Source organism: Megalops cyprinoides, chromosome 2 (genome assembly GCF_013368585.1).
Source record: "Megalops cyprinoides isolate fMegCyp1 chromosome 2, fMegCyp1.pri, whole genome shotgun sequence".
Lineage (NCBI taxonomy): Eukaryota > Metazoa > Chordata > Actinopteri > Elopiformes > Megalopidae > Megalops > Megalops cyprinoides.
This window is the reverse complement of record NC_050584.1, coordinates 22,465,075-22,480,595: the sequence shown is the minus strand read 5'-3', so window position 1 is coordinate 22,480,595 and position 15,521 is coordinate 22,465,075. Positions and strand designations below refer to the sequence as shown.

The 15,521-nt window shown below is 45.2% G+C and overlaps 1 protein-coding gene across 2 annotated transcripts in view; it reads left to right on the top strand.

Annotated features, from left to right (window-relative positions):
- The window catches only part of gpc5b (glypican 5b), a 125,297-nt gene that overhangs the window by 24,327 nt on the left and 85,449 nt on the right, over positions 1-15,521 (top strand). For both annotated transcript variants that reach the window (XM_036522049.1, XM_036522048.1), the window contains exon 3: positions 3,169-3,863. In XM_036522049.1, the coding sequence (XP_036377942.1) occupies positions 3,169-3,863 (695 nt within the window). The remainder of the gene's footprint in view (positions 1-3,168; positions 3,864-15,521) is intronic.

Genomic DNA, 15,521 nt, shown 5'->3' with positions numbered 1-15,521 from the left:
CAAAGAGAGATTCGTCATTTTTCTTTGACAAAAATGATTGACCACGCTAAGATTTGCTTCACTTTTTTCTTATGACATTTCTTGAGAGAGAGAGCCAGAGCTCCTTATACCAGAGTTCTATGCAGCTAAATGGTGTCTGAAAGATTTCTCTTAAATCCTGTGTTATTTTCTGTGCGAATTCAGAAGCTTGTGGATGGGTCTTTCTCAATGGGAATAACAATTCTCTGATGTATCTTGAAGGAGTGGTTTTAGCTGTTGCAGCTGTTGTATTTGAGACAGTGTGTTTTTGTCTGCATGCTGCTGGAGAATAGCTATCTGTCTGGGAGCTGTCTGTGTCTGTGTATATGAGAGAGAGGTGTCTACATGGTGACATGGTATCATGTCTGTTGGTGTGTGTGTGTGCATGTGTGCATGTGTATAGTGTGCTCTATGTGTGTGTACTGTATACTTTGTATGTGTGTGAGATGGACTGAATGTGTTTGTACTGTGTGTGTCGTGTACTGTTCTTTTGTATTTGCCTGGGGTACCATGTGTTTGTGTGTGTGTGTGTGTGTGTGTGTGTATGTGCTGTACTGTGAGTGTGTGTGTTGAACTGTGAGTGCGTGTGTGTGTGTGTGTGTGTGTGTGTGTGTGTGTGAGAGAGAGAGTGTGGTGTACTGTATCTTCACACTGTCTTTCCTCAGGGCTCAGTTTCCCCACAGTTGCTGCTGCTCCTCCATCTGTCAGGATGCCATCAGCCTGACATCAGCACTGGAGGAGGGCTTCCCAGCAGCCCGCAGGAGAGGGGCGCTGGACCTCACTGCTGACTACATGACCAGTTTTTGGGAACACGAGCACTCTTCTGTGAAAACAGTGACCCTCCCCGTCTTCCCTACACATAGGGCAGTGTATCCAGAAGTTCCCACATGTGGCTGGGGTCCCAAAGTGCCATGGCACGCAGAGGTCTCATGGTGGCCCTCAGCTGTCAGCCCTGCTGAGCCTTTGTGTCTGTTCACAGCTCTGTGTCTGTGACTAGCTTTCCCTTTCTAAAGCAGAGATGGTGCTTAACAGAGTTTGCTCGGTAAAAAAAATCTTTCGATAAGTCACACTTGTGTGTATAAATCCTACTGCATTTCATATAACAATGATATCCCTAAGAATATCTTTTTTTAGTTTGCAATGAATATGTCTTGACTGGGGGGCAAGGACTTGTGTGATAAACTCTACAAAAATATTTATTCACAGCCAAAAAAAGTGATGAATTTTACTGAGATATCTGTCATATAGTGTGTTAGAATGTAAAGGGTGCGACTGCTATTTGCGGGACAGTGTTTGTTCTCCATAGTCACAAAAGTGAGGTATCACCTTAGATAACGTCGTGAGTCATGGGCTGATGGCCGATGTTATGATTTTTATTGTTCATCCACTAGGCCGGTGTTTTTATAACCTTCTCAGAATCCTGGTAATATAGCCCGTTAACCCTGTGTTTCTGTTGTGGTCACCGTGACTTCATATGGCGTATGGCAGGGGAGCTGCCTAAACCTTGTGTTGGAGGACTGCAGGGCTACACGGCTGTTCAGCCCTGGTCCAAGAGAGGCTTTGTGTCTGCCTGGCTAATCGAACCCTGTCCCAGAGAGCCTTGGTGTCTGCCTGGTTAATCTAACTTCATCCCAGGGATTGGCTACACAGCCAATGATCGCTGGTCCAGGAGGGCCTTAGTATTTGTGCCACTAACCGGCTCTAGTTGCTGAGGCCTGCAGTGTCATCGTGGCTTCCCAGCCCTTACTCTTCTCTGGGGCTGTAGGGCCTACTGCATGTATCTGCAGAGCTACTCCACCCTGTCTTATGTGGCTCTGCAGTGTCCTCATGGGTAGACTGCAGAAGGGCTACAGTGTTTCCTACTGCACCACCCAAAGAATGGACCACCCGATTAAGCTTTAATTAAACATGATTTAAAGACCACTATCCAAGCTCTGAAGCTATCATTTTTTAGAAGGACCTCTAGGATTGGGGTAAGCAGCCCTTGGCAAAAGCATAGTAGCAGTGTCTAAGATTTGGATTCATACTGGTGTCTGTGATCATTTCTATAGTCCCCACCTGTGCAGGGGCGGTAGGGATGCGAGGGCTGGCTGGTTTCCATGCAGTTTATTGGAGGGTGAGCCTTTTCAGATATTGATTGAAATGTACTTCAAAAAACAACAGTCTCTCTTTTCTGCTTTGGTCGACTGGATGGTGTCAAGTGATTTTACAAGTGCCAGAAAGTGTTTTTTTTCTTGTTATTTTTAACATTTTCATCAGCTTGCAGTGGGTATTTCGGTATGCCCATGCCTCCAAGCAGTCTCTGTCTCAGTCTCAGTATTCCATGGTGGTCTGCAGGCAGGGGAAGGATGAGCTCTGAGGGGGTATGAAATGGCTCCCACAGGGGCTGAGGGGAAGGCACAGAGGAAGCTTCAGTTTATGGATGGAGGCATAAATCTTACTGAGAGGTGTGAGGAGCTCGAGGAACCTGTGCCTCCTCTTCTCTTCTCTTCTCTTCCCTTCTCTTTTCTTCTCCTCTCTTCTCTTCTGGTTAGGTCATGTCCTCTGTTCTCCTATCTTCTATTTTTTTTCCCTTTTTTTCCTCCTCCCTTCTTCCTCACACCTTCTCTGGATGTCCCCTTTTCCCCAGGGAGTGTGGGGCTGAATTATATGTAGGCAAAATGATTTACACCCACGTTAAGCCCTTCTGGAGACTAGACAACACTTTGTCAAGGTGGATAGCAGCTTTCATGCCAGGGTTTTATATTTATATTGTATATTTTATTATATACATGTATAATCTATGTGTTTTGTGCTTTATATACTTTAATAATCTGAGAGCTCAGAATGTCGATCATGGATATCTTATAAATTTAATGGTGTAAAGCTCACAGAGATTTATACTGTGACTATAAAACCAGCCTTTGAACAACCTGATTTTATTTGAAAGAGTCCTGCAATTTCACAGACGCACACACATACACATACACCTACACCCACACATAGACACACACACTCTCTCTCTGTCTCTCTCTTTCTCTCTTCCTTGGTAATGCCCTGATAGCACTGGGTTTGGATGATTATGTATTTGTGAAGAGAGGCTTGGTTAATAATTATTATTTTTAATGCATCATTTTAATTTTCTCTCTCTGTCTGTCTTTCTCTCGACAGACACTTTTCAGTCTCTGGTGTCCTTCACCATGAACCACACGAGCGCCCTGTTCGACAGCGCCTACGAGGCCTTGGCCCAGGACGCCAGTGGCCACGTGACCGAGCTCTTCACCGACCTGTCGCTCTTCATCCACGGTGCCAACACCTCGGTGGAGTCCGCCGTGCAGCGTTTCTACGACAACCTCTTCCCCCTGGTGTACAATCGGCTGGTGAACCCGGGCATGGCCGCGCTGTCGGCCGAGCGCAGTGAGTGCCTGCGCATGATCCGGCAGGACGTCAACCCCTTCGGGCCGCACCCGCGGGCACTGGCGCAGGAGCTGGCCCGCTCACTGCGGGCAGGCCGGGCGCTGAGCCGGGCGCTGGCGGTGGGCGCCGAGGTGATGAACGCCACCGAGTACGCGGCGCTGACGCGGGAGTGCGGCCGGGCGCTGGTGCGCATGCAGTACTGCTCGCACTGCCGCGGGCTGACTCTCATCAAGCCCTGCGTGGGGTACTGCCTCAACGTCATGCGCGGCTGCCTGGCGGGGCTCTCCGAGCTGGACCAGCCCTGGAAGCGCTACGTCTCCATCCTGGAGGAGCTCACCAACTCGCTGGCGGGGGCGCACGACCTGGAGCTGGCCCTCCTGGGCATCCGCAACCAGATCAACGATGCCATCCTCTACACACAGCTGCACGGCCCACGGCTGTCCGCCATTGTGAGTCAAACCGCACACGCTCTCTTTCTCTCTCTTTCTCTCTCTCTCTCATCACCTCTGTATGTGCATTCCATTCAAACAGCAGGGGTGCATTGCTATTGGTATGGGGCGGCAGGGTAGCACAGTGTTAAGGAGCAGGGCTTGTAACCAAAAGGTTGCTGGTTTGATTCCCCACTGTGGCACTGCCACTGTACCCTTGGGCAAGGTACTTAACCTGGAACCTCAGTAATTATCCAGCTGTATAAATGGATAACATGTAAAAATTGTAACCTATTTAAGTCGCTCTGGATAACAGCATCTGCCAAATGACAATAATGCTATGTAACAATGTATTGTAAGTAATGTAATATAATGGTAAACATTTCCAAAACATTCTTGTGCTGTTTGTGTGCTGGTCCTTCCGGTCTGTCTAGCCTGATATATTTACAGATATGATTGTTTGAAAATTTTGAAAAGTGACCACATCTTTCAAGATAAAACAACATGATGAAACCTAATTAGGTCCCAAATCTTAACCCACCTTGTTTTATAGAAATGTCAATTTGAAATTGCAGCCTTTGCATTGCCTGTTACGTCTATAGTTTAAGGGTTAAACAAAAAACTTGTTTCGACAGAACTTAGAGTAGAGGAAATACAGTGGATCACATGAGTGTGCATTTGAAAATGAGAAATGGGTTTAAGATTTAGTTTTTGGTGAACATGTATGGTGACTCTTGACAATAATGGGACTTCCCTTATTATTCAGTAGTAAAGTAGTAGTAAAGAGTTTCTACAGGATTTTAACTGAAGCACTTTGCACTTTGATGGGCATTTCCCAAGAACAGGCACCACCAATGGAATTTCAACCCATAATTCTTTAGGTTGGTCAGTTTATCTCAACACAGCACCATACCTTTACCACAACACCTTGTCTGGTGTCTACAGATATATAAAAGGCTGATGCTGTGAGGGCCAGATGAGAGCACCAGCCTGGAGGTTGTCATTGTGGACTAAACCTACTGAACTGAATTATGGGGCAAGAAAATCTATAAACCATGATATATGGATTCCTCCCACCACGCAAGCATCTCTTAGGAGGGCTGCCTGAATTTTATTTTAAATCAATGACTGTCAGTCCCCTCAGAAAGTGACCTCCTGTCTCTGACCTCTGGAGAGGATAGTGTCATTGTAAAAACCCCAGGGACAGTGCCAGAGAGCGGACATCAGAGATTCGTTCAAAGTGGCAGACATTAGTGATATTGTAATGAAATTGTTCAGCCCACATTGCTTAGAGTTTTTGGTCTCTTTGGCCATTTGCCTGAGCAGTGATTTATTTCACTATGAAATATTACACTGTAAACGTGCATGAGATGATATTGTAGTTTATATCATTCACCTTACATAGTAATGGTGTTGAAGAATAACTTTGAGATATGGTTTGATGTATTGACACTCGGGCATTTGGGCAGGGAGTGGGAAGGGTGTTCAGCATTACATGCTACGCAACAACGTTCATACCTATAGGAAAAGAATTATATGAACCTAGATTCAGACATTTACATCAGGATATTTGAACAGGGAGTGACTTGAAATATGTTTTTTAAGAATTAATTCTGAAAATAAAACCCTCACATCTATTGACCTTTAAGATGGAACATGAAACAGAGATGGCTTTACATATAATATTTAAACATACATCACTCTCGAGTTGTCCAGTTCTATTTACCCCACCACCCCACTCCTTCGAATTGAAAGAGCTTTCATGGAAGCGGTCTGCCCTCTGGTCATTCATCAATGAGCACTCTTTAATGAGGATCTGCAGCACTACTGAAATTGTTGGTCACCAGTCAGCACGCCACAATTAGCCAAAATTAAATTACCCCTTGCTAGCCACTTAAATTCTCAAGCCATCGCTTGTGAATACATTGTTAAATCTTAAATGTGCTGGCCAGCAAGGAAGCTATCATTAGTTGGACAGTTTATTCTCTGCTGCAGCTGGCAATCTAGTTACCCATCTAGCCGTGAAATCCTAGCTAGCTGGAAGCTGGATAGCTATCGTATGAACGACTGTTGTACCCACCCTCGCCGTGCCCCACAGCCCGCAGCTCTAACGAGGACTGGGTTTCGAATTGTGAATCTTTTTACCTTGTCATATTACAGTCTTTGGCGCTTGTCTGGGCGGTGGCAGTGTGTTCAGCACCAGTGGCTGTTTGCTGTGTATTTATGTAATGGCAAGGCCTGCCTCATGGCTCAGCAGTCCTGTGTCATTCACATCTTTTATCTGAATATGTGGATCTGTAAAGTTACGTAAGTCAATATATAGCTAGCATTCTGCTCTCTATTTGTGGAGAGTGTCCATACAGCAATACATATGGCAAAGTACTACGCTGACTTTTGGGGCCTGGTGTTATACCTCCCTGATTTGCTATGGCCTTTATTGCATATGGTACTTTGTATGATTAGGCTTCTCCCGAATGCTGATGGGAGCAGATATCAATTGCTGGTACCAAGCTGTTTTTTTATATTTAATGGAACCAGTTCCAATTTGATTCAGCTGAAAAATTGCAACATCAGAGACTTCAGGAGCACCAAAGCCGTAGGGAAAATTTATGGAAGGTTAGTTTTATTTAACTCTTCTTTCCTCCCAAGCACCGCAACTTCTCTGAATATCTGAGCCCCACCCTCTGTCCCCCCCCCATCCAACCATCCACCCATCTGCCACGTGTTCCCATTAGAACCGAAGCGCGGCTGCTCGGCGAGCGAGGCCGGGTGTTCCACCGTCAGCTTTCAACATCCTCATCCCCTCCATAATCCTGCTTGTGGTCCTCTCCCCCCCACCCCCCCTTTCACTGTCACAAAACTTTCCTCTTCCCAGCGTCCTTTGCAGGAGCCCCGTTGAAGTGGCCCGCCCTGGCGACAGCAGCTGCGCCAACCGGCCGTTCCCCGGCGGAGACCCCCCACCCCCTCCAGAAACGTGCGTGCGTGTCACGCCGGTCGATTTTCGGTTAATTGGCAGCCCTCACAATAACAGCGGAGAAGGGGGGAGGTTGCCAGGCTTGGAGGTCGGCTATGGCCAAGTATGTGGATCCCAAGCTCAAGGCTGGCAGACTGCGTGGTATTCATGGAGCGGCCGGGGCGAGGGTGGGGGTACGGGGGCGGGGGGGTGGGGGGGGGGGGGGGGGGTGGTCTGAACCAAGAACGGGACGAATTTGACAAAGCTGAATGGGTTTCAGTCAGCCATACAAATGGAGCCCACTGAGGTGGAGAGAAGCAGAAAATTGTTTCTGGCGATGAGGGGGACCCCGATGAGGCACCGTTGGGTCTCCTGTTTCATCTTTGGGAGTGACATGCAGCGCAGCAAGTCCAGGCCGTCCAAAAGTTCCTGAGCAAGATCATTAACTGAGGCCGGCCTTTTAAAAAACATTTCACTTTTCTTTCTTTTCTGTTTTTTTTCTCAGAGAGCACTTGTGGCCTGTTAATGAAAACTACAAAGCAAGCAGCACGACAGCTCTCTCACTCAGGGGCTTCATGCCTCTCTTGATTTCTTGCGCCCCCCCCCCGCCCCTTTTTCTTTGGATTATTATTATTATTCTCTGTTATTCTTCATCATATTTCTATTCCCGATAAAAAATAGCAAGGGTAAGAAGAGAGCCAGGAAGAAAAGGTTTCTGAACGATTAAGCTGATTATAAGTATCAGACATACTTTGTTTCCATGGCATGAAGAAGTCATATTTTTATGGAGTTTGTATTAGGCAGATTTGTTATTATTGCTGTGGCTTTACGCTGGATGAATTCCAGTGGATTTCTGGTGAGTTCCAGTGTGAAGCGCTGAGCCTATAACGTGCTTCACAACTGCGATTATAAGGAGCGCAATGCTAAGTGTCGCACCAGTCATCTGTCTAACGGGCATTGAAAGGGTATGTTTGGGAAGGGGGTGGCAGGGGGCAACTCTGGTGCTGGGGCGACCTGTTCTGCCTCACACAACGGCCCAGGCGGGAAGTACGGCCGAGTTTTTTGGGAGTCAGCTCCCGTGACAATGTGGGACTGGCGACGCAGATGAAGCTGAAAGGCAGGCATTGACAGTTGTGTGGAGGGATTAAGTTTTAGCACATTCCTGCTGGCGTTGAAAAAGAGCGCTGAGGGTTTAAGGGGTTTCGGCGGACCGGGGGCTGGGGCTTGGGCTGTGGGGTCCGCTCCGTCCCAGAAGGAGACATTCGTTCACGCCCCTTCCATTTTGGCCCAGTGTTTTTACAGTATGCGATCCTAAAGATCAAGTGTTACTCACACTGCATTTATGCATGCTCCGGATGGCTGTGGGTCACTTTACCCACCCCCCGCCATCCGTCCGCGCTGGCATGTGTGGCCTGGAATCGAGGGGGATGGAGCTGGGGGCTCTCCCAGGGTCCGCGACACCACGTCTGTGTCCCCGCAGCTCAGTCACCCCCCTGGCAAAATGGCCCCCAGACTAGCACTGGCACGACATCCACGCTTTCATGGCTGCTCTTTTTTCCTCTTTCTTTTCCCAGAGTTTGATTTAGTGCCGGAGGGTCTCGACCCAGTTAACACATAATGTTGTCACAACATGCCTGACGGCTGCTTGTGGAAATATGACAACATCGCGCCGACGTTGCGGGGAACGTTGTGAGAACGTTGTGGGGAGGGCCTGGGTAATGCTGCTCCGTGGAGATGCCGGGGGAAGACTAATTGACTGCAACTGTGGTGCGGTTAAGGTTTTTTAAAAAAAAAAAAAACTCACGGGAAAACAACCGACAAAAGAATTTCAGATGCATAAATTCACAAGACAGGAGTAATCCCTTTCCATGGAGAGGATTATGAGAAATTAATGTCCAGCTTAACCACTTTCCTCAGTGGTTTTACCAAACCTTCTCATTCGGCTCTCATGACAAATATTAATACCAGCTTCTGTTTAGTCGCGATCTTAACAGACTGATAGTGTGTGTGTGTGTGTGTGTGTGTGTGTGTGTGTGTGTGTGTGTGGGGGGGGGGGGGGGCGTATTTGACAGCTGAGCCAAGCTCATGCTGAAAGCATTCGGTCAGAGGGCCGGTGCGGAGAGGTGGAGTGTGCGGGTTTGGGAGAGCAGGGTTGTGCATCTTAAAACGTTTTGCAGGCCAAGTTTCCTGCCAGCCAGTTTTGCTTCTTCAGCGAGTCTCGGGAGTCCATTAGCCGATACAGAGTTTCACCACTCTGACGCAGCACAAAAAAAGTCTCAAAAAAATCTCCCTCCCCCTTTACCAGCTGACCTCCAATTTGTCTCAATCTGCTGATAACACACACCCTTCCCGGAAGCCGTAAACAATCAGTGAGTCACCGAGTGGTATTTCAGAGGTCAGGCGAATTCTCTCCACCAGATTTAAACATTGCAGAGGTCATGTGGTCTGTCTCAACCAAGCCTGATCCATCTGCACGCTCTCCTCTGCACTGGCCTATTCTTTCCTGACCCATGGCAGGGAGATTAGTTTAATAAGTTTGCGCTCATTCCTCTGTGATCTCAGTGCCACATCCCCAATCCAATTGTCCAATTGCAGATGCATTGAGTTCTCCAAAGTCAGACATCTGAAGTCCTGACAAACTCTGTGGACTGGGAGTCAGAAATCCTTTCTGTCTTTGCAATTACATTGCACAGGTCAAAAAACAACAGTTATCGTCTTGTCGAAATAAGAAATGCAAACATGCACATACACACACACACACACACACACACACAAAAGAAGTGATATATTAGTTTTATACAAGTAGTCTATTACCACGTCTCTGTAAAAATATAAAAATTCCAATTGTACAGCTCCTGCAGTAATGGTATTTTACCACTAGAGGGCAGAAAGGGCTGTGAACTAGTTGTATGTAACATGAACCTCTTCAGTGCCTCTTCAATTTTTTTTTTTTTTTTAGTCGCTGACATTTTAAACCACTCCAGCCTTACTGTTAATACAGCTAGTGTCATTCATTACAAGTTTCATTGGCTTTACTATTCAGGTTGAACTGTTTACTGTTTTATCTTTTAACCATTTCATGTGACATCTGCCATGCAGGTTTTCATGCAGACTTTTTAACACTATAATTTCCCCCCCAGAATTAATTTCCAGTAAAGATTTTCTTGGGAATGTGGCACATACACCATCTATATACACCACCTCTGGGTGAATTAAGTGATTACTAGCAAAAACCAGTGCAACAGCCTAGAACACCCCACTCCAAAGCAGGCTCCAATGAAGAGCGGCAGTGTAGCATAGTGGTAAGGAGCTAGGTAACTGAAAGGTTGCTGGTTCAATTCCTCGCTGGGGCACTGCTGCTGTACCCTTGGTCAAGGTACTTAATCTAGAATTGCCTCAGTCTTATGGATAAGTGTGTCTGCTAAATTACGATAATGTAAAAGACAGCTCAAACTGAATTGCTCATGCTGACTGAGAGCCAGCCGCAATCTCAGAGATGTGGGTCCACTGCAGGGTTTTCCTGCGCTGGTGTTTCAGCACGGCCCCTAACAGTAGGAGATCCCTTTAGGTAGGCTCAGGTTGGCCAAGGTAGGCTCAGAATGCAGCCAGCAGACCTAAGGACAGTTTTATCTTCATTCACAGTGGCTTTGCACCTGCTGTCCTCCATGCCTGGCCGGGGCACAGTGAAACGCCCACTGTAAAACAACAGAGGTCAGAGCTGGACAGAAGTTACTCTTGTTTCTCTGATGAGCTTCTCCTCATTCTGTCAAATATTTCCTCCAATAAAGAAGATGATGGTCCTATCTAGCACTTTGTTACTTCAGCTTTTGCTGGCAATGGATCGGCTAAATTAATGCATGTCATAATTCTCCTGATGAAAGATCAGCTTTAGAAAATGCATTCTTAATGTTTTGAACTCACATGCTAAAACAAGATGAAGATTAACAACAATTAAAGGGGAGACAAATGTATCAAATTCCATAACCCGGTTTTTTTTTTTTTTTTACTTCAGACATGAACAAGTATTTACAGTGAATTATGAGGGAGGGTTTGTGTCTGTAATTATGGCTGTCAGTTATGGCTTTGGAAAAGAAACAAAGCCAAAAAAAAAGATTTGAAGTGAATATAATTCATCAGTCCTTCACTGAGAGTAAACCAGGTTACACATGCTAGAGGAGAGGAATTCACAAATGGGATGTCTCCAGGGACTAAATTATATGTATCTATTCTAAATATTTATCCAATAAGGTGCCACAAAATAGGCAATGTTAAGGTATCACACAAGATAAAAAAGTGGCTTTTTTCAAATGCTAGAAATGGTTTAGTTTCCTATGTAGAAATCTCTTCCCTCAAGGTGCTTGCATATAGTGTAGTATAGTGATAAGAAGCAGGGCTCGTAACTGAAAGGTTGCTGGTTCAATTCCCTGCTGGGGTACTGCTGCTGTACACTTGAATTGCCTCAGTAAATGTCCAGCTGTATAAATGGATAACATGTAAAATTAGCTGGTACAGTCTGCTGAGAGATCTGGGTAGGGACTTTGGGAACCACTGGTCCGTAGTAAATCATTGCATCATGACAGAGCGTGTCTAACTGTAGGGGAAAAAAAGGAAAATCAACTTCCTGGAAATTTTCAGATGCACATCCTGACCTGTTTAAATGGCAGCTGAGTCATACCCAGCTGAAATTGCTACCACTGATGTTTTCACAGTACTGTAAAAGCTGTAGAAATACTTTGACACAGAATGTTTTGAGAATAGTTGTGTAATAGCTCAGTATCCAGTGTCGGGGGAAAGGTATCTGATGCAGGGAATGCTAGTTTACTGCCAAATGTGTATAATAATTGCTCTACCCCTTATTCATTATGTTTTTTTACTCAGAAAGGTATTATTACTTTAATCATGAAGGCTGGAAAATATGGAACTTACAAGGTACCAAGATTTTATTGGTTTTGTACATAAAAATACTTGGCGGAAACATTTTGGAATGCAAGGCATCAATATCACTGAGGCATTAATGCGGTTATGCTTATGTTACTCTACCAGGATGCTTAAATGGTGTTTTTCTTTCATGAGAAACCTTAATGAATCGAGGAGTATGACCCCTTTCTTTTTTCCCTTCCAAGGCAGTGAGTGGAATAATGTAAAACATGATACTGAACATTTTGTAATATTCTCTCCATTTGACTACCGTACAAATCTCTAAATTAATTTTGAACTCACAGTCCCATAATTATGCTTCGTAATTTCGGCTGTGCTTTGGCCTGTATTCAGAGACAAACATTTCAATCCGTGTACTCACCGCACTGGGCTAAGCTATGTCATGGCTGCACACAGTTAAGAAGCCTCTAATGCCTTTTTAATGCCGCTTTTGATATAGCTTTTAATGCCATTGACAGCTGTCCGTTGATTTAAATGGAAACTGGTGGAGTGAATAAGTGTTCAGTAAGAAAGAAGCGTGGTTTACTGGTTGTCATGCAAGTGTCCCTGTTTCAATACATGCTTATGCATTGACACAGGCTTTATGTCCAGTATGATGTGGAATGTCTCCCCTCCGTCATCTCCACAGGTACAGTCAGAGCCTGCTCACTATACTCACCGCTTCAGTACCTCTCTGAGGTTGTGTAGGTAGAAGACTTCTCATCACCTTCACTCTTTCTTTGCTATTTTTCCTGCTAATAAAAGCTCAAAGGTCCTAGCTGGGTAGGAATGCTGCTTGAAAACACATTGCTGTGAGTAAAACTTCCTATTGGAAGAACTGGGTCTCTTAAAGATGTGAGGTCAAAATAGAAGGTGATGTCATGTGCCGCATCTCTGGTTGTGGATAATGTAATGGAAAAGTCAGCCAGCCGGTGCTAACCTGGCTCTGGCTCTGGTAGAGTGGGGTTACTTGAGTCCCACAGAGTGTGGCTATGGGAAGGGGGGGTGTCCTATATATGACAGGGGTGTGAAAACGTTTGAGAGGAAACATTCTGTGTGGGTCCCTGGGGGGCGTGGGGGAAGTCGCACTGTATCCGAAAGAGTTTGCAACTGTTTTTTGAGATGGCATTTTGTTGAGGCATGAAGGGGACTCTGTCTGAGAGGGGGAGCGAATGATTGTGTGAGAGAGACTGGGACTGCACTGGAGTGGGCGGTCTGTCAAGGTCTGGAGGATACTGCTAGTCTTTGAGACTGTTCTCTCTGCGGCTCTGTGAAGACTTTGGGGAGGGGGAGGGGGAGGGGGAGGGGTACGCTGCAAAATTCCCAGGGTGTCTGAGGACGACCTGTTGTGCCGAATGCAAAAACAGCAGTGGACAAAGGGTGTTAGTGCTGTCCGGACAACCCCTTCCCACAATGCACCGTGGTGTGGGTCAGAGAGAGCGCTGAGAAAGTTCCTGAGCTTCTGTGGCTAATCCTTGGACAAATAAACCTCTTATGCAGACCACCACTGGTAGCTGTAAGAGAATACTCCCAAGGAAGCACCATACTTGCAGACAGATTTCTTTGCTCTTTGCTCCTCTTGGGCCATCCCTTAAGTCTCTCTCTCTCTGTCACACACACACACACACACACACACACACACACACACACACACAAATGGAGGGACATAACCATATACAGATGCATATACAGGTTAGGAAACACTGCAAGACACAGGGACACACAAACAAATATTCATTATAAAAACACATACCTGCACCCATCAAACACAAAGACCAGACCAACACTGAAATTCAGGCTAACGGTTTTATTGTTAATACTGAGAAACAAATTCAAGCATTTCTTTTTTCTTTCTTGGGAAACATTTTGAGTTTGGTGGCTGCATGCCTAAATTTTCCATCTATAAAATTAGGGGGTAAAGACAAAACTTTTGTGGGCAGATTTAATTTGCACCCACTATTATCTATATTATACAGCAGCATTGAGTAACCAGTTAATTAAATAGTGTAGAATATGTTAAAAATGTTGGCATAACAGATTGAGATATATAGTACAATAGTCTTTATCTTAGTGTATATCACAACATGGCTGTATTGATTGCTTACTGCCTCTCTAGACAGGCACTCAGTAATACAGCGATGGATTCACATGTAATGGGCTTGTAATAGACTTTTGTCCTGTGGTTGCATTTGTTCCTCAAGCTGATTCAGGCCACTGAATGGATAAAGTTTGATTCAGTGAGTCCCATCCTAGACTCAGCTGTAAGACAGACTGGCTTGTTAGACATGAGGTAAGCAATTCATGTATTGATTGATTGATCACTTAACAGGAGTCCAAGTGTAAGTCAGAAAGCAGTAGGAGATGAGACTTGCCGGAGTGAGCAGCAGCTTAAAGAGGCTTTGTGCCAAAACTATTTCTCTGGCCATTATTTTCTTTTTGTTGGGGTGCCTTTACTGTATAATGGTTTGCATTTGTTTTGCATGGCGGTCCATCTGATTTTTATTTGTGTTACTATTCATTGTTTGAGTTTTTTTCACCATTTGAAAATTTAAAAGGCCATTCATGCTGTTTGTGAATTTCTGGCACTTTTATTTTGTTACAAAAAGTCTAATTCATTTGGCCACACATATTTGTAGATGCACTGGCTACTTGCTTTCACTTTCTGGTTCCTGTGGATGCCAAATTAATTGTTGATAAGCAAGCCACCCTATGCCTCAATGCCTTTACATTTTAAGAACTCAATGCCCATTGGTCTCCCAAGCCATAAAATATAAATCAACTACCCTAAGTGAAAAGGTCAAGGAAAATACCAAAAATACATAAATGTTTATGGATATTTGGATGTTTTATGGATGTAATAACAAAGAAAAATGATTTTTTGCAATCACGCTTATTTTGGCACCAAAGAATACATACATTCTATGCATCAGTGTAGCATGGTGGTAAGGAGCTTGGCTTCTAACCAAAAGGTTGCTGGTTTGATTCCCTGCTAGGACACTGCTGCTATACAATTGGGCAAGGTACTTAATCTAGAATTGCCTCAGTAAATATCTAGTTGTATAAATGGATAACATTGTAAGAAAAACTGTAACTAATGTAAGTGGATAAGAGCGTCTGCTAAACGTCAGTAATGTAATGTAATGTGTGAGGCACAGGTTAAAGCCCATCTTTGTGATGGGTGCAGGTAGGGCCTCGTCAGGGCCCTGGCTATGGGTCTTTCACAGCCTTCCTTTTCGACCTGCGCTGGCAACGAAGGCTGAGGTGTGTTAGTCTTGGCTGCAGGTGAAAGCTCGTCTGAGCCGCAGTGATGGTGCCGGGACCTTTCCCTTTGATCTAGGTCCAGGCTGTCTCCTTGCTAACACTCCAGGGTTCCCGATGCCTCTTTGTCTGGGTGTCTGCAGAATTCCAGCCCCGTAGCATTCCACCCTGCCATCCAAACCACCCACCCCGTTTATTAATAACAAGCACCCAAACAGGGGAGTCCAAAGCCCGTGCCCCCCTGGCAGAGAACCCTGAATGTCTGATGAATGGAGGTGCTCCAGACAGAAAGAGAGAGAGAAACAGTTTAACAAGATTTTAACAGAGAGAATGGAAGGGCCCAGAATGGAAAAACCATGGAAAAAATGTTGATAAATTTGGCTTGAAAATAAAACATGACCCCCTTGCAAATCACCAGCCTTTCAGATTTGTACTTGGAGTATAAGTTCATAGACAGGAAAGCAGAAAATGGTACAATGGAGAATAACATTGGAGAATAACAACAAATAGTTTTAGCATTGCGCTACCATTCTGTTTAGATTATAAATTAG